General features: G+C 42.1%; 1 protein-coding gene across 5 annotated transcripts in view; it reads right to left on the bottom strand.

The window, feature by feature from the left end:
* PRR5 (proline rich 5) overlaps positions 1-24,073 on the bottom strand; it is a 147,465-nt gene that overhangs the window by 47,556 nt on the left and 75,836 nt on the right. For 4 of the 5 annotated variants that reach the window (XM_019544312.1, XM_019544313.1, XM_019544308.1 and 1 more), the window contains 5 exons: positions 19,706-19,786; positions 12,318-12,366; positions 11,624-11,681; positions 7,248-7,339; positions 4,395-4,535 (listed from right to left, as the gene is read on the bottom strand). In XM_019544312.1, the coding sequence (XP_019399857.1) occupies positions 4,395-4,535; positions 7,248-7,339; positions 11,624-11,681; positions 12,318-12,366; positions 19,706-19,786 (421 nt within the window). The remainder of the gene's footprint in view (positions 1-4,394; positions 4,536-7,247; positions 7,340-11,623; positions 11,682-12,317; positions 12,367-19,705; positions 19,787-24,073) is intronic. The other variant, XM_019544310.1, reaches the window with a different exon arrangement.

A 24,073-nucleotide genomic window follows, 5' to 3' on the forward strand; every position in this document is an offset into this window, starting at 1 on the left:
GGATGCTTATCTTGCTGGGATCCTATGACCCCAGCTGACTTCCTGCCCTTTGGGCAGGGGACTGGACTTAATGATCTTCTGAGGTCCCTTCCAGCCCTAATGTCTATGAAAATCTATGAAATCTATGAAAAGATTATTAAAGAGGCTATTCTTAACAGACTGGCTGATGGCAGCATCCTGAGGGATAGCCAGCATGGGTTTGTTGTGGGTAGGTCTTGCTTGACTGATTTTATTTCCTTTTATGACCAAGTGACCTATCACCTGGACAAGGGAGAAGAGATTGATGCTGTATATCTTGACTTTAAAAAAGCCTTCAATCTGGTATCCCATGATCACCTCTTGGCAAAACTGGCCAACTGTGGCCTCAGCTTCACCACAATCCACTGGCTGGGAAATTGGCTCCGTGGTCGGACCAAGAGGGTGGTGGTTGACGGAAGTCAATTGTTGTGGTGCCCTGTGCCAGTAGGATCCCTCAAGGCTCTGTTCTTGGGCCAACAGTATTCAGCCTCTTCATTAATGATGTGGACATTGGAGTCAGAAGCAGACTGGCTAAGTTCACCGATGACACCAAACTTTGGGGTAAAGTGTCCACACCTGAGGACAGGACGGTGATCCAGGCTGACCTTGATAGGCTCAGCAAATGGGCAGATGAGAACCTGACGGTGCTCAACACCAAAAAATGCAAGGTTTTCCACCATGAGACAAAAAACCCACAGCATGCTTATAGACTCGGCAGTGCTATGCTGGCTGGCACTGTGGATGAATGGAGATTTGGGGGTCATGATTGACCACAAGATGAACATGAGCCATCAATGTGATGCTGCGGCTAGTAAATGGAGCAAAACGCTGGCTTAGATCCATAGATGCTTCTCAAGCAATTCCCATGAAGTCATTCTCCCCTCGTACTTGGCCTTGGTGAGGCCGCAGCTGGAATACTGTGTCCAGTTGTGGGCTCCGCAATTCAAAAAGGATGTGGAGAAGCTTGAGAGGGTCCAGAGGAGAGTCGCACGCATAATCAGAGGTCAGGAAAACAGACCTTATGATGAGAGGCTGAGAGCTATGGGGGTCTTTAGCAGGCTCAGGGGTGATCTGGTGGTCACCTGTAAGTTTATCAGAGGTGCTTACTAAGGTCTGGAGGAACGTGTGTTCACCAGAGCACCCCAGGGGATGACAAGGTCAAACAGTCACAAACTCCTTCAGGACCATTTCAGGCTGGACATAAGGAAGAACTTCTTTACAATCTGGGCCCCCAAGGTCTGGAAGAGACTGCCACCGGAGGTGGTTCAAGCACCTACTTGGAACACCTTCAGGATAAATTTGGATGTTTATGTTGCTGGGATCCTATGCCCCCTGCTGACTTCCTGCCCCTGAGGCAGGGGGCTGGACTCGATGATCTTCCAGTGCTAATGTCTATGAAATCTATGAAATCAGCTGCTCTCCCAACAAAATGGACAGAATTTTTATTTTAGGGAAAAAATATACTTTGGATTCTTCCTCTTTTGCTGGCTTATTACTGCCCAACAGCAGTAGGAATACAGCAGGCAGATAAGCCTATCTGCATTAGACAAGTATTGACCTATAGCTCAGAACAAGTGTTGGGCATAGGGGAGATGGTATGGAAAGGCTTCATTGTTTTCCTAAGGATATGTAACTCAGATATGCTTGCTGAATATAAGGTAATGTGATTAATATATTTCTGTGAAACCCTGATTTCTTCTGCTTTACATACCTCTTTGTCTCTGAATAGATCCCTATCAGGATGCTCTAGGCTAGGTCAAAGACTGCTGAATGTGTGCTTATGTGACTGGAGAAGCTGCCCTGATGCATTCCCCTTCCATCAGTTTGGAAAGTCTAAGCACAAAACTTCTCCAGGTGCTTTGCAATCTAGCATGACTACCAGACAGCTGGTCCTTATCTCTGCCCCACCCTTCCCACAACGGGATTTAATCTTACAGAACTAGATTCCATGGCACCTCCTAAATTATCCACAAATCAGATTCTGTTTACTTTGATGTTTGTCTTGGGAAAGACTCTTTCCTCTGCAGTTTGTTTAATTAACCAGAAATGTTTATATGTGTAAACAGATACAATGATTCATCCCTCAATCCTCTTTGACACTTTATCGCTTTGGTTCATTATCAACTAGATATTATACAATAAGCCACTGGCAAAAAAGAAAAAAAATCCCCCAAAACTGGTCATTATAAATTTCTGCCACGTGACTTTCACTGATGTAACAAATATTTAGGGTAAAAAATTCAACCCCATGTAATTAGTAATGCCAGTCAACAGAGCTGTAATGAGCATGGAGCTTTTACAGTAAAATAGAAATAAATACACAATATCTTGTCAACACTGATGCTGGTGGAGGAGGAAAGTATGCAAAGGCTGTTTCCTTGTTCCTGGCAGATGATACTATTGCCTCCTATGAACTTTTTATTGTAGGATGTTATCCAGCTCTTTGTTTCAAAAGTCAACAGAAGTCTTTGCATTGACTTTGCTGGGAGCTGTACCCTGGCAGGGGCTAATGCCTGATTCCTAAAGGAAAAGGTGATAAAACTGATAACACAGCTGTGTCATGTTGCACTGGGGACAAAATACCTCTTCGTTGCCTAGCAGTAACCATTTTACTATTCAAAACATGAAACTTGGTTACCTTGATCTCAGTCTGTGTAACTATATTTGTTATCATTGACAGTTATCCAGCCCTGAAATATGAGACTCAATGACCACACGTGAAATGGATGGCATAATTTTAAGGTATGTGAAAAAGGATTTCCTTTTATTTATTCTAAATTAATTTCTATATGGAAATGCACTAACAAGGACCACTCATCTGTCCCAGTTTCTCAGAAGACTGTCACTCTTTCCCCCTGCTCTGTAAACAACCATTGTGATATTTTTCTTTAACAAAGCATTTATAAACGTTACTTCCAGCAAACAGATTCATTGTTCTCTAGGGCCATAACTACACGTGTGCTTTACCACAGATAGTTAGCTACTCTGCAGAGTAAAGTGTCACTGTCTGCATGTGTAATGGTATTAGGCCACAGTAAACCAATTACCACTGCTGTAAGATTAATACGTTGGAGTAATTAACTGTGATTAAATGCATGTGTAGACACTTACAGTGGGCCTAAATTGTGCCTGATAAGCCCAGCCAGAAGACGCCAGACTCCTGCCTGCTGCCTAGCTACATACCACTGCACTTTCAATACCCTCCTGCCCCAGCCAGCCCCTTTGTCGCCTGATACTGCCACCCACAGCCCAAGGCTGAACAAGGCAGAAGTGGCCCTAGTATAAACTGCTCCTCCCCAGCTAAAATTGCTGCTGTCCCAGACGCACATATAGACATTTCTCCCAGGAGTAGTTTACTCCAGCTCAAACTGCTCCAGAGTTTATTAGTTTGAATTAATTGCATGTGTAGATGTACCTAGTGAATCCTAAGCAGTTCTGATAGAATCTATCCATGCAACCAAGTATGTACTAGGTATCATAATGAAAGGGCATATCATGCATTCAATTGTTACCTATTTAAGATTTGAATGTACAGATACAGATACTGAAAGACACAGGTTGGCAACCCATGGCCCATGGGTTACAGCTAGCCCACAGGACTTTGGATCTGGTTTGCAGATGTAAGGCTCTGGCAGCATTTGGTGGGGAGTGAGGGCAGGCTTTGGCTGAGTGCCACTGCAGAGACAAGCATCAACTGTGGGCACTCCCAACATGCAGCTGCAGAGGCAAGTGGCCGCATCCTTGTTCTCACCTGCTTGCCTCTGACCACGGGCAGGTTACTTCAGCCCAGCCAGAAAAAGTTGTCTAACCCTGCTGTAAGACATTAACTTTCAGCTGGGGTTGCAAACATACAGCTCACAAAGCCATTTCACTCAGCTGCAGAGTTCCCTGCCAAATTCCCAGACACTTGCTGGAGATCCATATTAGTGATGGTGGAATGAGATATGGCTGTGTTAACCTCAGTGCTGCCACTTGCCCCACTGGCCCAGTGGGTCCAGATCTGGTTAGGGAGGCTCCTTGCTGGATCTGGCCCACAAGGAGGCCTGCAGTCAAGATTTATCCTGAGGGCACAGATAGGTTTGACACTCCTGACTTAAAAGAATCCATGGAAGGTGTTTTACTGAAATCAGTATGAACCTGTTACCAAAAAGCTTCTGGTTTTTGGCCCAATTTTTCAAAGAAGCTTTCATTTTGCTAGCCTTAATTTTGGGGCATGCCCTTTAAAAGTATACATGCAGAAATGTTGAGCTCTCTTGCAGCTGAAGTTGTGGGTGTTTGGGACTTGTGAAGTTCAGGGATGAGATGTCTTAAATAGGGACCAAAATCAGTGCCCTACATCAAGATGACAGATAGAGATCATAATCAAAATCACATACCTGGAGAATTAGCAGCATTTGAATAATTGAAGGTGGAACCCTGGCTCTGGAACGTGATAGCGCATCTTCTAATTTAATGTTGAGGGTTATAATGTTCCTAAAGTGCAGAAGAGCCAGCTGACGAACTGAGGGCTCCTTCCCCTTAAAAACACAATCAGCACAAAAGGGATAAGGAGCTATTTAAAAAAGACAACCAAAATCATGAGTAGAAATTCTTCTCTTTAATTAAGGAGCAAGAGGAATAAGAAGTTCAACAAAGATTCAAAGGGAATATTGGGAGGGTAAAAACAAGTCCAATCTCACTTCAGATCCCGTAACCTTAGTATGGGCTCACCCCAGGGTTTTGCATAATTTGAGAAGCATTGCCTTGGACTTAATTGTTTAGCATATAATCTACATAGGGATACAAAACTTAAATATGAGTGTGTGTGTGGCTTGGGGAAGGGCAAAGACGACCTAGTCTGGATTTATTCTCTGTAAGGATATTCTAAATATTTGTAAAATCTCAAAACAAAGTAGGATAAACTGTGGGGTTTCCTGGAACAAAAGTGGTGTTGTATTTCAGTTTCTTTCCTCTACTTGTGTCCTGTTTTGGACTCCTTTTTCCAGTGTAAGGACTCCAAGCCAAACTGTGGCTTCCCCTTTTCCTAAAATTCATGGAAAACGTAACACAAGGCAATAGCAGAATTCATGTTTCATATTCTGTGTTCACAGAACTACTTTTTCCCCAGTGAAAGCCAAATCTCACTACAAGTAGCTTCTGCCCACAGAACACGATATATAACTTCTGACAACAATAATGGTACCTGGTTGTACCTGTACTATACATGAACCCTGTGTCCTTATCTGTGCATGAACAAATTTGTCCCACTTGCTGGAATAAGGGCGTGTGTTTAGGATGTAAAAAGCTGCAGATGCATTTGGAAGTGTTCTCACAGCTGCCTCTGCAATAACCATCAGCCAGCATAGAGAATAAACTAATGTTCAAGATTTATTTAAACTTTTACACACAGAAAAAAATCCCACTGTGTGGAAAATCCAGCCTGTTATTTCTTCCAGACCCCTTAAGGTATTTTAGGAATGGTATTTGTATTCCAGTTTAACATAGACATACCAATATTTGCTACATAGTCTTAAGGCTATAAAACCGAACGTAGTTAGTATATAATTTTAATGACAGTAAAACATTAGGGCTCTATGAAGTTTCAGTCCCTGATTCAATTTGGCAGAGATTCGGCTCAATTCGGTGGCAGAATCTCTGAATCCGAATCGAATCAGGAGACTATTTAATCCCCCAAATTGAACTGGAACCCTCCAGTACTTCTGGTCCACTTTCCGGTCTGCCAGGGAGTGTGCAGGGGGTCCCCCCATGCCCTCCCAGATTGGCAATTGGCTGTGGGGAGACCCCAGGTGCTCCCCCAGACCCAAGAGGCACCAGTCTTTGAGCCATAGCAGTGCTTCTGCTCCACTTCCAGGTCTGCTGCTGATCGTGCTAGGGAGCCCCCCGTGCTCCTGTGGGATGCTCCATCCGTCCCAGCATCACAGCATTGATGTGTTGCCTGGTACCTTGAGGTATGTAGAAAAAACATTCAGAGTTGTGTCTATGTCTGAATCTCTGAATTGATTTAAATCCTTGTCCCTGATATGGGCCAAATCCGAATCGAATATGGCCCTCTTTGCATACCCCTATAAAAAATGTGTTCCAGTGAGGGAACAGGAGTTAATCTGTAACTGGTCCTATACAATCAGGCCACTGATGGTACTATAATGCTGTGAAGATATTTTATTGTAAATCTCTATTTTCTGGATATTAAAATTTTTCTTTAGACTGAAATTTCTCATGTTTGTACCCAACCCAAACCTCAAACCTTCTGAAGAGCCTGGTAAAACTGGATTTGGCTTGATTTGATTTATCTTAGTGTAATGTAAAAACACTGACTTTCCATTGCATTGTTCCTTGTGTAGTCCCTTCTACCACTGCAGAGTGAAGATAGTGTATATGTGTAAACTTTAAACAGATGGGATTTTCAAAAGCACAGAAGTAATTTATGAGCAGGAACTAGAATTCTAGACAACTCTGAGGGCCATCTCTCATCGAAATTCAGAGTTGGGTTCATAATTCCATTGAGTTTTTTAGAAAATCCTAGCCAGAAGTTGCAGTAAAGAACACAAGTACCACTGTGTTTAAGTCACATAAAGCTGGATTCACAAAAGTACATCAGAAATCTAAAATCTAAAAACGCAGATCAGTTAACTCATTTCAGTCTTTTAAACACCGGTCAACAGTGTTTTCTAGCAGTGGGACAGAATGACCCAGAGTCCAAGTTGAACCGAAACTAGGATCCTGCTACCACTGCTGCTTATCCCCATGGCTACTTCTCTCTGGATGCGTCTACATGTGCATTAACACACTTTAGTTAATGAACATTAAATCTAGTATCTCCATTGTGAGGCACTAGGAAAATGTACATCAGACTGTCTTAATGCACATTAATTGAAGAGCACCTGCCACCCAGCTGTCGTACCCCGTGGGGGAAGCCCCCTGCTGCTGAATCCCCAAATCCTTTGGAAATCCCTTGGACACTGAATTCTGTTAATGATTTTCACCCACTCTGCACTGCTTTTAAATAATAAGGCAATTGTCAGAAGAAGGCTATATGTCTCCAGCTTTTGGTTCCTTTTTCCATGATTTTCATGTGAGCACTACTTATGCAAATGACTTTACCGCATAAGAGCTGCATGACACTGGCCTACCAGGAGAGGCTGACAGTTGTGCCAGTAAACTGATCAACAGTATAATCACTTTTTCCAGTTTTTCAAGATTCTAAAGTAATGAAGTAATTTATTTTTTACCTGCACGGGATAGAAAATAGCCTGAAGCATGGGCAAGACATCACTGAAAAAGAAATCCCACGTTTCAGCTAAGGTATCCAGCAGTTTCTGTCCTGTAAGAAAGCCCAAACCATAAGTGCATTTCTTCTGTTGTGAAGAATAGATAGCTGCATTTAACAGGGAAATGAAGGAAACAATGTAAAATTCCTAATTACTGCAGAGCAAGGGGGGTGGGATCATTTATCATTTTAACACTTTACAAGGCTGAGAAAAATTTCCCCATCATATATATAAGATCATACAGCTTTTGGGTCTTTCAGATCACATAGCCTAATACACTCACTGACTTAAGGGATTCCCAGGGCAAAGTTTAGTCAGAGAGATCCACCCACAATATAAGAGCCTAACAGGCCTGGAAATGCTTTGCAAGTTTGGGCCAAAAGCTTAGTTTAATTTTGTGATTAAGACATGCATAATCTCTGTCAAAACACTTAAAAACATAGGTACTACAGAAGTGTGAGGAATCCGAGATAAGTATGGCCCAATAGTTGAGACTTGTGTTCAAATCTCTATCCCACTACAGACTTCTACTGTGACACACAAGGGCACAATCTCCCTATGCTTCAGTCCCTCAACTATATCTGTGGAAAGCCAGTACTACCGTACCCCATGAGGAGAGATGACATGAACAGAGTCCAAAAAAGCACCTCCACTAGGAGGCACCCCATCACAAATCACAACCTTGCTATGCACACATTGTATATAACAGGCATAACATTGAGACAGTTCATGCTGTTGTATATTTACAGTTTATGGGTACAGACATATGAACAGTGTACCCTGGTAAAACAGCAAGGTTTTACTGTTTGCCAGCTTCTTGAGTAAAAGCTCAAATGTGTGTTTTTATCCTGTGGTGAACAGAAGCTAAGCCGTGGTAGTTTAGCTCTCAATAAAGCGGGGTAAGATTCTGTGGTTACTCTATCCCGTGGAATAAGCACACACACAGGCAGCTGAAACTCAGTAAAAGGCCTTTTTCCTTTTGCCTCACAGTAAACTGTAAATCCCACAATAAGCTAAAACAGGAGTTGGCAACGTGTTTGGGCAGATAACCAAAAACACCCGCAACCTCAACTTGTAAGATACTGGTGTGCCAGAGGCGGATGCCAGGGGAGATGTGAGGAGTCTGATCCTTGTTGTGGCAGTGCAGCTATGGCCCCCTCCCCAACATCTACCCTGAGGTGTGCAGACCAAGCAAAATTGCTTTGTGTGCTATGCTCTGACAACCATGCTGGGGGTTGCCTACCCCTGAGTTAAGAACTGGATTACTCGGTACTTGAGCTCATCATCAAAAATTTTTTTTTGCTTAAGGTTTGCAACCATATTATTCCAACTATTCTGTTCATCATCTGACTCTGCAAGTGACAAATGAGGATCCCTGTGAGGTATACAGTAAGACAGAGCAGATTATGTGGTTGTATGGTATCACAAGAGGTATGAATCCCCACTGCCTTACCTCTCTTGCTATTGTGTCCAATACAAAATGCATTTTGATTTACAAAGGTTTTCAACTGCCTTGCATCAACATAAATGACATGCCATGGTCAGAACCAGAACCTGAACTATTCTTGCATACTAAATCCAGTATACCAGTAGCATTATTGAGGCACAACTCCTATTCATGGAATAAAAATGCATCCACTTTATGTGCCAGAGTGAAAATTTTCATGAGAATTTAGCACCTTAACTGGCCATGTATGCTAGGCAGGCCTTCCAGCTGGGGGGGGGAGGGGGGGGGCAGCGGGGCCGGGAAGGCCCTGCCAGTTGCAGGAGCTTGAAGTGGCTTCCCCTGGGTCCTACTACCCCTGGCTCCTTTCATCTTTGATATGAGCTAGGGACAGATAAATACTAATTTTCTAAACTTTTTAGGAGTTCTGCAGGCTGGATAGAATGGACTGTGGGTCATATTTTGCCCACCCTGGGTCATATATTGCCCACCCTGGTGTATTATCTAGCAGACCACATGCTGGCAATGGTCCCTGCTGAATCAACAGGCAGAATCAACAAGTAGCTGGTAATGTTCCTCTATTGTTTTCTTAATTGGGTGATCAACACTGTTATCAATTCCCTGCTGGGCAATTCCCCGCCAAAGCCTGGCCATGTCCCGCTCAGCTTCATGCTGTGGAAGGATTGGAAGGCTGCTCTAGCGCCTCCCCCCCCCAGCTTCTAGACTGAGCCACTGCAAGCATGTGCTTGCATTTTTGGGATGTCTGTCCAGTTACAAAACTGATTTAGCCTAGCCAGGTTAGACTAACCTGCAAAGATTGAATCAATTCAGGGTCAGGCATTTTGAATGTTTGTCCTTTGCCCTGAGCTACCTGCTACTGATCCCCTGACTCTAAATCTAAGCCTGGACTTCGTCTGTTCTTCATCTTGTCTGCTCCTGATCCCCTGAGTTGTGACGTTGTGACAGCCCATGTCCTGCTCATACCCTTAAAAAGGTTCTCTTATTGAGAGAACTGACTTTACCTTAGCACATTCTTTATATTTTTGTAAGAAGTTGGCTCAGCATTATGCAGTATACAAAGTTAATTTCAATGCATCAACAACAGCAAACTCAGCACAGATGCTCCTCTCTGCTCAGTAAAACTGCATTTTGTCAGACAGGCCTTTCACTGTGGGATGTGGGAAAATTCTCAGAATCAGTGAGTGATTAGCAGTGCACACAAAGGAATTTGACTTTTGTGTCCTCTCAAGAACATTTTTTTTTATTGTTGAACAAAGGCCTCCAAATTTCCTACAGCATTTGCAAGAGCTAAAAGAAACATGACTTGCTGAACTGATGTGGTCGGGCTTGTATGTAACACTCAGACACATAATTTTCTCATTAATGCCACAATCTTTTTATTACCAATGGCTCAAAAATTATAGGAAACACTTTGTTTTGTTTCAGTATTTTCAATAAAAGAGAAAATAAAAAAAAGCCGGGAGGAGGGGAGGGAGGGGATGAGCAAAATGTTCTATTTGGAAACAAAACTGAGCCTGGAAGCTCACAGCTCTGTGGCTACCAAGGTTTCCTGGGCCTTGGCTCTAATGCCAGGCTTCCAGACATCCTCCTGCTGAGCCAGGAAATGAGCCATGACTAGAACAAGATCTCCCAGAATTTCCAGCATCTTAGCTCTGCAGTAGAGTCAAGAAGCCTGGGGTCCTTCATCACTGATCAGTTTACATGAAAGGTCTGCCTTGGAGCTATCAACCATGGAAACTCAGCCTCCCAAGCAGCCAGCCAGATAAGCTGGCAGGAAACCAGAATTTTTTCTCTTGGAAAACTGCCTGACTGGATTTTAATATAAGTTTGCTGAAACAGATATTTTCACAAAACATTTTAGTTTTGATGAACTAGCACTTTCCAACACATACTTGCTTCATCCGAAAGTTCTCATTCACACCTGTGTTTTAGAACACACACATTTTTATAACTTGTTTTGAGTGCTCTCTCTATATAATTTAGTCTACAAAGGTGCATATCTATCCTGCCTTCTAACTTGAAACAAAGAGAGGTAGTTCATTTGAAATAAACTATGGGTGCATCTACACATTATTGTACAGCAACTTGCAAGCCCAAAAGTATGACACAGTATGGGCAGTCACTGTGCCATAAGTGTGGCACATTGCCGTAGTAGCACACTATACCAAGGGAGTATGCTGCTATGGTGACATAGCTACCGATCATGTGTAGACCCACTTGATCACTACATCACCATAATGTGCTATAACTCAATGTAGGGTGATGAGTTGATGTGCCCTATATTAGGTATTAAATCAAATCTGAAGGCCATCTTAAGAACATGATGATGCTTTATACAGGATATTTGTTTCTCCTTTATTTGAAAATAAGCTCAGAAACCTTATATGTTAATTTTTGTTTCTCAGTTTTGGGTCTTAAATATAATTGATAATCATCTAATATCAAGGGTTTTTATTTTCCACCTCAGTATAATTAACAAAAGAATAAATTAAGTGGCTTTTATTTGTCAATATGGCATTGAAAAACCTGATTTATAAATTGCAACATAAGCACAACTATCTACTGGATCAGACAATAGGTTCATCTTGGCCAGTACTCTGTGTATGCTGAAAGGGAGAGCGAACAGGGTATGACCAGAGTTTTTTCCACATTCAACCTGGAGGTCACCATTGCTTGGCTGACATACTAGACTATCAGTTCTTCCAGGTGAAAGCCAACGGGGAATTTTATACTCTAAGTGAGGATGCAAAAACCCACTGTGGCATCTCCTGATCCTTTTGCCAATGAACTCAATGGAAAGAAACTCATTGATATCAGCAGGTTTGGGATAACGCATATGGCACAGATCTAATAATAGTGAAGTCTGAATTACCTTCATAAAAGCGGATCTTGTCCCTCAGGATCACCATGCCTTTGGTTAGCAGCTGATTCTGAAAATAAAATATGGAGGACTTTCCTTTATTCCATTCCATGCTTCTTTAAAGCCATTATGGTTGGGTTTTCCCCTCTCTTAGCACTAGTACTGCTTTGTTTAAATGACTATTTATCAATAAATTGATAATAAAGATGAACATGATAATACTCCTTCCTAGCCGTTTCAATGTTCCACTGGAGGTTAATGAAGTGCTTTACAAACATTAGCTTATTAAGCCATAAAAATATTTAACTGGAGAGAGAGGGGAGCAGAGAACTGGAAATAAAAACTGTAGTCTAAAATATAACGTGCATTTATAATGAAAAACCCATTTAATAAACTTTAGGAGTCAGAATTTTAAGTTGAAATATCTGGAGCCTACAGAAAAACAGCTGTTTAAGGAAAAACAGGGTACTGAGATGCATCCTATTCTTTGGGTGCTATGATTATTTAATGAAAATATTTGTCCCAGATCTCATCAGGCCAGAAAGTCTCATATGGAGTTCAATACAATGCCCATTGATGTCCAGAAGAGTCTTTCCACAGACTTCCAAAGGCTCTGGATCAGTATCACAGATCATTTGCGAAATCAACTCTACCCTACTGTACATAGAAATGGAGGAAACAAGATGAGAAAGGAAAGCACACAAACCTGTAGATATTCAGTAAAAAAGGATCCCAGCTCAGTTTTCAACAATTGCCTGTATTAGAGACAATAAGAAAGGCATATGAATAACCAACAAATTGCACTGCATGTGCAGTATTCACTACCAAAACCCCCAATCCAATAGCTCCGTGGGCTGGATGGGGTCATCGATTGCCAACCCATTTTATGTTGTTTTTGTGTAGATCAAAGTGAAAATGCAGCAGTTTCACCGTTAGCCTGGGGATTCTTCTGAACTAAATTAAATTCAAGGGATACACATCCACATGAAATAAAAAACTTACAAACAACTGAATTCCTGTAGCTCCAATAGCAGAAGGAATATATTCTGGGTGAAATTCACCCGTGTTTTGGCATCACTGATGTCTCTCTAGCACGGCAGTTCCTGGTACTTGCTACACCAAGAACTGCCCTGCTAAAACATGCACTACTTTCTAATCCAGGAGTTGTGTAGCTGCAGTACTTCATCCAGTCCTGTGGCTGAGGTAATTACCGCTGCCCCTTATTAAGCCCACCCACAATGTCATACTCAAGTGGTTCCACTGCCTCCAATTTAGGAGGTAGCACGCATGCAAGGCACCCAGGTTGCTTCAGCATGCTGCTGTCTGGCATGGTAAATAAGAGGTATAGACATGCTCTCTTTAACACTAAGAGACTTGTTAAGCATGCTCTTTTTACCATGCTGACTTGCTGCATGGTGGGTGGTGAGCACTTTTGCAAATCTGGAACTAATTTAGAAGCCTGAAACCTGATTTGAAAAGCTAGCCACAGCTGTGGTTGTTGAACACCAGAGAACCTGACCTTGAGCTCATTTGGAAATCAGTCCCCAGATGGACCATTTTAATGTAGAGGTGCACCAATATATTAGCCACATATCGGATCATCACCAAACAACAGGAAAATTAACATTATTGGTAATTGGCTTTTTTTAGCCAATAATGTCACCAATAAATGCAACATGCAAATGGCCAGGAATGCATCCTGGCAGCTTGGATAGCAGCATCCTGCTGGTAAGTCTTTGGGGGGGAAGGGGCATGTGGGAGGGATGGGGCATGGGGGGAGTAGATTGAGGCGTCCACATTGAGGGACGGAGTGGGGCAACGGCAGGGGCAGGGGCAAGGGCAGGGGCTGCCCAGCTGGGGTAGTGAATGCAACCCCAGGGCATGATGGAGCTGTGGGTGGCTTGTTTGGGGGAGGGGGTGCCGGGGGGGCAGCAATGGCAGCGCTGGGAGGGGTGGATATGGGGAATTTTGGGGTGCCCATAGCCTCCCAAGCCTGGTGCTGCTGTCACTGCTTTCTGCCCAACACAGCTGAGCCCATTATGCCCCCACCTGCCCTGAGCACAGTCCTGGCCCAGCCCCCTGCTGGAAAAAGGCTGGCACTACTTCTGGCCTCGAGCCTGCAACAGGCAGCCCCCCTCAAATGCAAAAATCAAGGAGGCACATGCCCCCCATGCCTACCCTGGAGATTGTGGTGCCCCACTGCCCCTGCATTCCCCAAACAAGCCACCTGCAGCTCTATCCCACTCCCGGAGTTGCATTCATTGCCCTGGCTGGACAGACACTTCCCCTGCCCTACTCCTTCCCTCACTACGGGGGCCTTGATCTTTTCCCCCACACCCTCTCTCGCCCCACACCCATCCCCCACCACAAACTTATTAGCTGGATGCTGCTCTCCAAGCCGCATGGCTCCATTGCTCTAAATTCGCTATTGGATTGGTATCTGCCGATATGGCTGGTTAATAATCAGCCATTCGTATCGGCCAAGAAAATCTTCATGGGTGCACCCCTATTTTCAAGTACTTTGGAAGTGCTTTTGTTTGACATCTGGACAAGTCACCTCAATTAAGCAACCAAATATTTTGGTTCCTTGTGCGCTTTGAATACATGCCCTTGGTTGTATGTAGTCACATTTTCAGTCTTTTTGTCCTTTTCTTCTGTCCAGGAAAAATAATTACTGAATGCATAAAAATATATGCCGTATTTCTGAAGCTCATTCTTCCCAAAGGTAAAAGATGGATGTGAAATATAAGATTCAGCACAACCTCAGGAAAATAACACTGCAGAACACTATTGTAAAGCAGTCCTTTTATTTTCATTTTCCCTCCAAAGTACTGGTCCCTGAAAATCCAGTCCCAGTTTCCTTGCTGACTCTAATAGGTGGTTTGTAAATAGCTAATACATAGGTGGCTTCTGTACCTTAGTTAGATTTAATGGCTAATCACTGATTATAAAATGGTGTTCTTCACATGAGAGCACTAATCTTCTGATGAACCCAAATCCTGGTACTTTGCATTAGTTCAAATCAGAAAGAAATAAAATAAGCAGTATCTGTCTTGTAATATGCAGGCAGTGAAACACATCACACACAAAGTAGCATTACAGATGCATTAGCCTCTCTGTTTACAGGGCAGAGTCAAAACTGACAGCATTGTTAATATTTCCTCCTCTGTGAATCCCTAATAATATGGGTATTTTATTACTGGCTTAATTAATTATTAGAAAAATGCTGAGGCCCTTGGGCCACATTAGCACGTAAGCGATGTTCTCAGTACTCAGACTCACTAAAAATAATGCAAAACAAAACTGGATCCAAAGATATAGGAGGTAAAATGGATTTTTCTTTCTGCCTTTTTTTTCCCTTCAAAAAGCTCCTAGCATGAAATCCATTTGGCATGAGGAGCGGTCATTATTGAATCAGTATACCCAAATACACATACTTTTGCGAATGGCATTGGGGTGACTTTATGACAAATCTAAATGAGATTTCTGTTCAGATATGACCCCCGGGTTTTAAACAAGCTCCAGTGTTGTTGACAGACATTTTGCACTCATATTGAGCTTGTGTCTTTTAGGTTTTATATCTACACTGTCTGTTTAATAACTTTATAAATTAAGACACTGATAGAGAGTCATATGAAATATATTGAAAACCTCCTGACTTTCACACCTTTCTATTCCTTCTCCTCTGCTTGATTTGAACATTAACTCTTAAAATGCTACTTTGGGTGAAATTCTAGATTATGGTTACATCTGACTTTTATTTTATTAGCTACTAGATTGAGACATTCCAAAAGTAAACTTCTTTTATGGAGTTTAGAATCTTGCAGTAAATGTGGAAATGTCACTGAAATTTACTTTGTTTGCAGCCAGCAGCATCCTGAAGCTATAAATATAGGTCATCCTCCATACTGGAAATCTTGCTTCCTCACTGTTTCCTGTTCCTTCTGTTTCTTCCTTAATTTTTGGGTAGTGTAAAATAATGGCTTCAAAATGATGTCCAACTAAAGGGATCTTAAAAGAGAACTCATATATCCTCTAGCTTCTACTTCTCTCATACACACACATGCTAAGAACATAAGTAACTTTATTCATATTAAATAATTTAAATTATTCATATTAAAAACTGGCCTATGATACTGCATGGATCTTTCATGATGTAATTACAGTGACCAGTAGTGAAACCTGCATTAGGTAAGACTATGAAATAACTTCTTTTACTGCCCCCTAAATGTGAAAAAAATTAAGCACTTGAGCTAAACTTTTCCAACCTCAATTTCTACTTAATAAAGAAACTTCTGTTTCTTTCTTTGTAAGAAAGAGATAATCCATGTCTGAGTTGGAGGAGGGTAAATTTATAGTTGTTTCACTTAAAAATTATATGAGCCCAAACCTTTAGATGCCGCTAAATCACTAAAAGTTTAGAATATGGATTTAGGAACCAGGCACGCAACTAATCCTTCATGTGCTTAACTAAACTGGGGTCGGGGGGAAGGTTTGGATTTTAAATCATCATGAAGATTTAAAAAGTGCTTATTGATATGTGCAATAATAAAATGTAGTTTAATTTGTAGGGTATACGGTACAGGAGAGAGATGTATGTATTTCTAAACCTGTTAAGTGACAGGATTTATGTATAACTTCTTCCTTTTGATAAAAATCTTCCTCCTGCACAGCCCTTGAATCTACAATCCCTTTACAACAGCATTTGGACATCTATGAAGGAAATTTATTAACACAACTAGCAATCAATGGGAAGGAGGACAACTGTTAAGGATTTATGGCCTTTCAATCAATTTAAGTAAAAATATTTACAGCAGGAAAGAATTGTGTTTTCTGACAATCCATGCTTGTGGAAATGAACTCTCTAGGCAACACTAAGCTATGCACCATTCCCAGTAACAAGTTCCACACAACAGACTGCACCTGGACACTGGAAGGAGATGCAGGGAGATGATTCATTTCATGCAGAAGTCAAGCACAACCTCTCCTTGCATCATACCACACAAAGCTAATCCTGCTAGCCTCCCCAGAGCAGAGGAGGATGTCAAGGTTTCTCCTCTTCTCATAGTCACTGCATCTTCTTTAGGGGTTGTATAATGGCCAGGCAAGTTCTGCATACCTGAAGCAGTATGTTTCCTGGAATGCCCACAGAGTTAAGGTCTGATGCATTCCCAAAACAAGCTGGTACCTTATTGGACAATTCAGCCCCACAAAAGAAAGGTCTATACACTTCTTGAAGAGTATTTTAATTTTTAATTTAAATTTAAATTTTAGATTTTAATTGTTGCTCTTTTCCAGCTGTAGGAACAATTTCGGAAACTTTATAGCCCCAAGGATGATGACCTAGCTAGAATTTCCAACCCTGAAACATTATGCAGAGTGAAAACCCTTTTTTTTCCCACCACAAGTTTCACACTTCTGATGTGTTGTTTATGCCACTAGTTTCTAGTCCAGATTTCACCCTATGTCCCAATAGCTCAGATATGAGTAATCAGCATTAATCCTTCCCCAGGTTAGAACAAAACTGAATGATGCAATGACATAACCACAAATCAGCTATATCATTAAACAGATAAAAAGAATAGAGTCATATTGCAAGATCAAAAAATAAAAACTTTATTGGTAGTCAGTCTGCTAATATTACAATGAAAAGAAAACCATAAACCCAATTCTGCTTTCTATACATTGGACTATATCTGAAGTAACTGCACTAAAATTAGTACTAGATTTGGAAACCGCTGAACACTCCAAATCATGGTGTATGCATGAGAGGTCATCCAGACCTTTGATGCATATGCCTAGGCAAGAATTTTTTATTTTTTGGAGGGAGGTGGGGTGGCGTTGGAGTAGAGACTGCCCAACCTTCTATCCTCCTTTTAGGCCACCGAAATTGAATTCAAAGGCCAGACTGAGTCCAAACATTTGGTGCCTCCATGGCTGTATTTGTATAAACATCTGGGAATTAAACCCAGGTCTTCTGTGGGGTAGGCAAGAATTCAACCACTGAGCCACAGGGGACTAGCATTGGGTTTACCCACAAATAAACAAATGCATAATTTGGCTGTAGTTCCTAAATCTCATCCATATGACTGCGACAGATTCAGACAGGATTTGTCTCTATGATAAAGTCAGTTTTCCCTCCCTACTCAACATACCAAGTCTTGATGTGAACACAATGGACCAGGAAGCTTCTGCCTTGCGTCGCAATTCTCAGACATAGGTATAAAGCTGGAAGAACTTAATTGGGGTTACAGTAACTAAACATCTATTATCCTGATTACTGAATGAAAATGACTGATGGATCACACTAACTGACAGCTCTGACTGAAGGGCTACATGTTTGAACCAGTTATTTTTTCCCAGCTGGAGAAATTGTTTATTTTTAATACAACAAAGATGATGGGTCAAATCTGTCTGGCTTAAGCTTCTGTAAATTATTTACGTGAGTAAACAAAGCAGGATTGGGCTCAGTAGACTCAGTTTTACATAGCTGTGTCATTAAGCTGGTGACTACTACCAAGGTACAATGGAGATAATTAGTAAACAAGATGAAATTAGAGAAATTAAAATTAGAAGTGACCCATGAATTCTTTGAGCGTGTCCATCCTCTACCACAGGGGTTTTCAACCTTTTTTATAAGTGTACCCCTGCTGGCTGGACACAGAGCAGGGGGGCGCGAGCAGTCAGATGTGGAGTGGTGGTAGCATGGGATGAACGCAGCAGTGGTCATGTGCAGCTCCCCATGCTGAGCAGTGCCTGTGTGGCCAACAGAGGGGCACTGCTGCCCTCACCTCCCCCACACGCTGGCCCTGCTCCTGAGAGGCAGCAGCACAGGGCGGTGGGTGGTAGTGCTCCATCCCTGCCCTTAACTTTAACCCCTAGGGCTTTCCCAAGTACCCCTGGGGGTATGTGAAACCCCAGTTGACAACCCCTGCTTTACCAGGACAAGATTGTTTGATGCAGTCCATTCTCAAAAACGCTGTTGGGACAAGTTTGGACTCAAGTAATGAAGCTACCATTGTATTTCTTTTGAAACTGTTCCAGTCTAGTACTCTTACTGGTCAGAACTTTTCGCTGATATTCAGTCTCTTTCTCATAACCTGTGCTGAAGTTGAGCAGCATTTGGTGCAATTCACAAGAATACAAGAGCAATGGTGACTTTAAACTATCCCTGTGTTTCTTTGATACTGTTTTGTGCATGGTCTAAGATCTGACACCTGCCAGTTGCTTCCCAGAGTCATTTTGCAAACTGAGGTGGCCAAGCTAGGCCTATTTTCCATAGTTACATCCCCTGGACTGGGAAGTGGGCAGCACTAGGAGCAGCAACGGGAGCTCTATATGTCCCAAGGATTCCTTTATTCTGGGGGAGATCTTGGAGTCTCCCTTAGAGTAAGTAGCTGCAAGAAGGAGTGCAATGGCAGAGTGATATAAAACTGTACAGTGCAACTAAGGGTACGACCTGAATTCTCTCTCTCTCAGGTTTAATCCATTACTCCTGGATGGTAGATAGCTATCCACAGATAACCATTTATAGATAGTTATACGTCCTTACTTCCTTAGTCATTACTGGGCTACACTTAGCTGTTTTAGCACATTTCATCTTTCTCTTATCTGATTACTCAATCATGAATTAATCATTATGCAATAGAAAATATACTCTTGAGACCAATCCTGCTTTGTGTAGTCCACATGTATGATGTAAGGAGAGGTTGTGCCTGACTTCTGCATGAAATCAATCATCTCCCTGCATCTCCTTCCAGTGTCCAGGTGCAGTCTGTTGTGTGGAACTTGTTACTGGGAATGGTCCATAACTTAGTAGCTAAGGGCTGAGCTAAAGACACTATAAATCTTTTCCATTCCTAGTATGATTTCTCCAATGTATTCTTCTGACAAAGAGAGAGGAAACAATACTTTGTTATTACTCTTTTACAGACCTGCATATTGTGACGTCACCTACAGGTATCCAGTAAGAGCCAACAAATTCTCTTCTTTATCGGTGGCAGCACAAACAACTGCAGAAACAAAACCTTGCTGTGGAAGGCTTCAGTAGAGTGTACGCTAACAACAGTATGTCTCCTCAATCATGTCACTCACCTGACTCCTTCATTGAGGTTGTAAAGCTCATGGTCTGGTAGTCCTTTACGCTGGAAAACAGCTATTACTCCATTATGGATGCTGCAAACCAAAGTTAAGAAATAAGCCATTAACTGACCATATATTACTTCCAAGATAAGTGGCATGTCCATTTCCAGAGATCTCTGGGCTGAATTTTTAAAAGCAACTAGGAATTTTTGCTGCCCAACTTAAAATAACTTAAAGGGTATTCATTTCCAGACGGTGTAGGACATTTCTATAAATCTTTAAGATGTCTCAGGGTCCTGCTACACATTCAAATTAACATTGGATAGAAACCAGCTATAGGGTTGTTCCACATAGTCAAGCATTATAGCTGGGTGACTTTTTTATAGCTGGATAATCATTTTTAATTGTGTGATAATTACTTTGCACGTATGGGGGGGTCTGAATTTATTGCACAATTCAGCTATTTATTGAATAATATATGAAAAGTGTAGCAAGGGCTCAGAATGGTCACTTAAGAAATGAAGAATCCAAAATCATATATTTTTTTAAATGTAGGCTCATAAATTTTAATGAGAATATGAGCCCTATATACAGAAAACTTAAGAACTTTACTATGAGATCAGTAATGTTATTCTGTGCATTATTCAGATACGTACCTATAAATGTGGTTATTTGATTCCTTTACCAATAAATCAGTATACTTCAGGACTCAAAATTAAATGTGTTATTTAATACAAAAATATTGTTTCATTAGATTACATTTACCAAAATCACAAGAATGCTTAGACTTTACAGCGAAGAAAAGAAAATCCGGAAACTTGTCTCTTTTCTTATGGATTCTGACAATATAAATTGAAAGCTCACAGATTTATTCTGTACATAAAACAATGGTACCATTAGGTTTACTACACCATAATTAACCCAGAACCATTCATTTCCATGCACTCATCCTCCAAAGTTTATTTTCATACCCTAGCTACAGGAAAAATCAATGCTCAGGTAAAAGAAAAAAAAGTAATGTTTAGCAGTCACGAAAATTAGCATCAAGAGAGATAGAGGTACGAGTAAAGTGGGAGTAAATTCCAACCATTAGTTCTGTTGATGCATTTCTCTAGGCTTTTTTGAAACACCATTTTCACCTTTTTGATAAGCAGCAGTTCCTTAGAGACCTTCAGTTTTTCCAGAGGTTTTCTGCTCTGATCAGAACTGATGGCAGACAAAGCCAAGACCTCACACTTCACTAAGGTCTGTCAAGAGGGAAACAACATCAGCTCACACTGGGCTGCTAATCATCCTATTTTTTTTCAGCTGCCTAAATCTGGCATGCCTGTTCCAAAACTCTACATATTACTATTAGTGGTAAGTTACAGCCATTATACTCACCAGTGACAGTTTAAGGGGATTCTACATAAAGTCTTCCTCAAGTGAGTAAGTCTTTGTTAAATGAGTACTGGCTACAGGGTCAGGCCATAAAACAATCCCAAAATACATATGGGCTCAGAGTGGGCCCTGATATGATTAAACATGTCTCCTAACTCAAAGAATTTGGTTTTGAGGACAAAAGTGAAGCAATGGCAATTAACTTGCAGACTATCAACTCACTCCCTAGTTACCGGAAGGCAGATCTTTGCCTAATAATGCAAGACTATATTATATCCTTTCCCTGTTTTTCTAAGACCATAGATACCTGAAGTGATTAACCTAGGGGAAGTCAAACAGCTTCAATTTAAATAAGCTGAAAAAACATGAGGTAAGCCCTAGAAGACTTACAGTATAACCTCAACCCAACAGTGGCAACTTTATCATATTTTCAAATGGGCAGTGTTAGCGTTGGTTTGCCCACTTCCTGATTTAGCAAAAAGGTTCACCAACTGTATTCCTTTTTACCTTTCTGATGTGTAATGCTCTAGGGTCACAGTAACTGGATGCTACCTCCCACTTTAAATTCTGCCTTGTGGCCAGATTCTGCCCATTTCTGCTCAGAAACTATGTGTGAGAGAGAGACAGGAAACCTGTCTATACTGCTTTCCTCTAAGTTATCAATACCATGAAAGACGTCTGAAGGCTGCTGGACCCAAGCAGACATTCTGAACCTTTTTGGTTTCGTGGGGAGAGTCAAAGGTCCAGCAAGCCTTCAGAAAGAATTATAGATGCATCATGAAACCTCAGGATCCCAGGTAGTTGTGAGGGCCCACATGCGTGATGGCCTTAGACTGCTGGTCTAAGGCCAAGCCAGGTGAGAGAAGGACTTTAATCACAGCTCCAGGGCACACTCTATATTAGAGCCAGACCAGATTTGGTCAGGAGATGCCAGTACTGAGCCACAGTTCATGGCAGATTCTGGAACATGAACTCTGAGGTGGAGATAGAGAATGTAGAGAATGGGAACATGTCGTCTATCTATCATAGTAATGCATTTGAGGAACTGCATGCCTGCAAAGCCATCAGTATCATGAAACTTAGGACATCTGTTGCCATATGAGAACAATACCCTTTCTATGGTGATACAAATCTGTTGCACAGCAGCACCAACAGTGAATTTTCTCATACCAAACAAATCTGCAACAGAGTGGCAGCAGTGGGCAGGGTGGCACATATTGTTCATATGCTTCTCCATGAACAGGAGCAACCTTCTCGTACTTCATATCCCTCTACCTTTCTGGGACTAGTTTTATTCAGCTTTCCAGGAAAATGCCCTTTCTCTTCCTGAAATTTTTCCATCACTGCTGGTCATCCCACATCCACCCCCAGTCCCAGGCCTGTTTACTGCAAAAAAAACAGTGGTCCACAGACTAGAGTTCAGCAAAAACTATTTGTCTGCTGGACTGCTTTGACTTGCAGGCAGGTCACCACGACCATGCAAACACAGGTCCACTAAGTGTTATGCCACACAAATACCCATATCTGCCTTTTGGTGCATTCCTGCTGTAGCAAGATTTGTAATTCCTCATTGATGCTGCTGAGGAGTAGCAATGCAATGCATACTCTGTAGTAAGAAGCCAGATACATCCCTGAGATCTGGCAATTGTTGGCATATGGTACATTAAGTAGATGAAGTGGGAATGCATCCAGGCTGTTGATATTAGTTTGTAAATGGTGCTGTCTTCCTCTTGTGAAGAGGTTTTTGTGTGAATTTAGGGATGATTTTAGCAGTTCACAGTTAAACTTGGAGATTTCCAAATGTCTCAAACTCCACTGACACAGGTAACCCACAAAGGACTAGGAGAAGGTTTGCCATAAAACCCTCTGTGGTGTCAGCTCTCTCCCATCATTGCTGATACAATTCTGCAGAGTCCCAGATGCCTGTCTAATTCGCAACATGTTAGCACAGATGGCTCATCTGTGTGTACCTGCCATAGGTAATTTGTCCAGGTTTGTCTCATGCTCATCTCTCATGGTTTACCCAAAGCATGTGCCCCAGCCGAATCCAATCATTGTTACTAGTATTACAAGTTGCTAAACTTCTCTGTGCCTTAGCTTCCCCACGTGTATAAAGTGAAGATAATTTTTACCTCTAAAATCTTCTTTAAGATCAGCGGACAAAAACAATACTATGAGAATCAATTATGATTACTAGAAGTGCATACAATTATTGTGCTTATTGTGCCCCTTTCAAAATGGGCACATGCACATGTGCCTGACTGTGCAATTGTTACTGCGCAGTTTTTATGTACTTAAGCAAGTACTAAATGACTACGCAGTAATAGCTATTACTGCGCAGTCCCAGTGCTGCGCGGGTCATTTCTGATGCTACTGAGCAGTAGCAACAAGCAGTAGGAACAAGCTACTGTGCAGCAGCTCACTGCTACTGTGCTGTAGCATTAGCAATCATGGTTCATACCTGCCAATGTTACATTGTTGCCATGGGCAACTGGTGCCACCTTAGTTGGGGTGGGAGCACATAATACCATCCCAGCAACCAATAAGTGAGCAGGGGCAATTGGGGGGGGTGGGGCGACCCACCACAGCCAATCTCACTGACCAGTAGGGGGTCCTCACCATAGTAAGTCTTGCTAACGGGGGAACGGGTCCCCACCGCAGCCAACCAGAAAGCAACTGTCCTGCTCCCAGAAGCGGCCACACCGCTCCTGGAAGTGGCCATGGCACTTCATCCAGGCACTCACACTTCCCGGCTGGTGCTCCTGCCTGCCCCTGCTGCTTGTCACCTAAGTGGGGAGCATGGCCTGTCAGGGGGTGCACACCTCTGTCTGGGGGTGTATGTGCACCCCTTATGCATCACTACTAATCGTCATAGTGATGAGCTCTGTCTTCCTAAATAGGGACCAGAACAGCCACCTCCCTGCTGGGCCCCCCTTGGGCCCGGGGGAGGCACACCTGGGCCACAGGTTAGCGAGGATTTAGTTAGGGAGCTTCTGGAGG

Source organism: Crocodylus porosus, unplaced genomic scaffold (assembly GCF_001723895.1).
Source record: "Crocodylus porosus isolate Cpor-Errol unplaced genomic scaffold, CroPor_comp1, whole genome shotgun sequence".
NCBI classification, from domain to species: Eukaryota; Metazoa; Chordata; order Crocodylia; family Crocodylidae; genus Crocodylus; species Crocodylus porosus.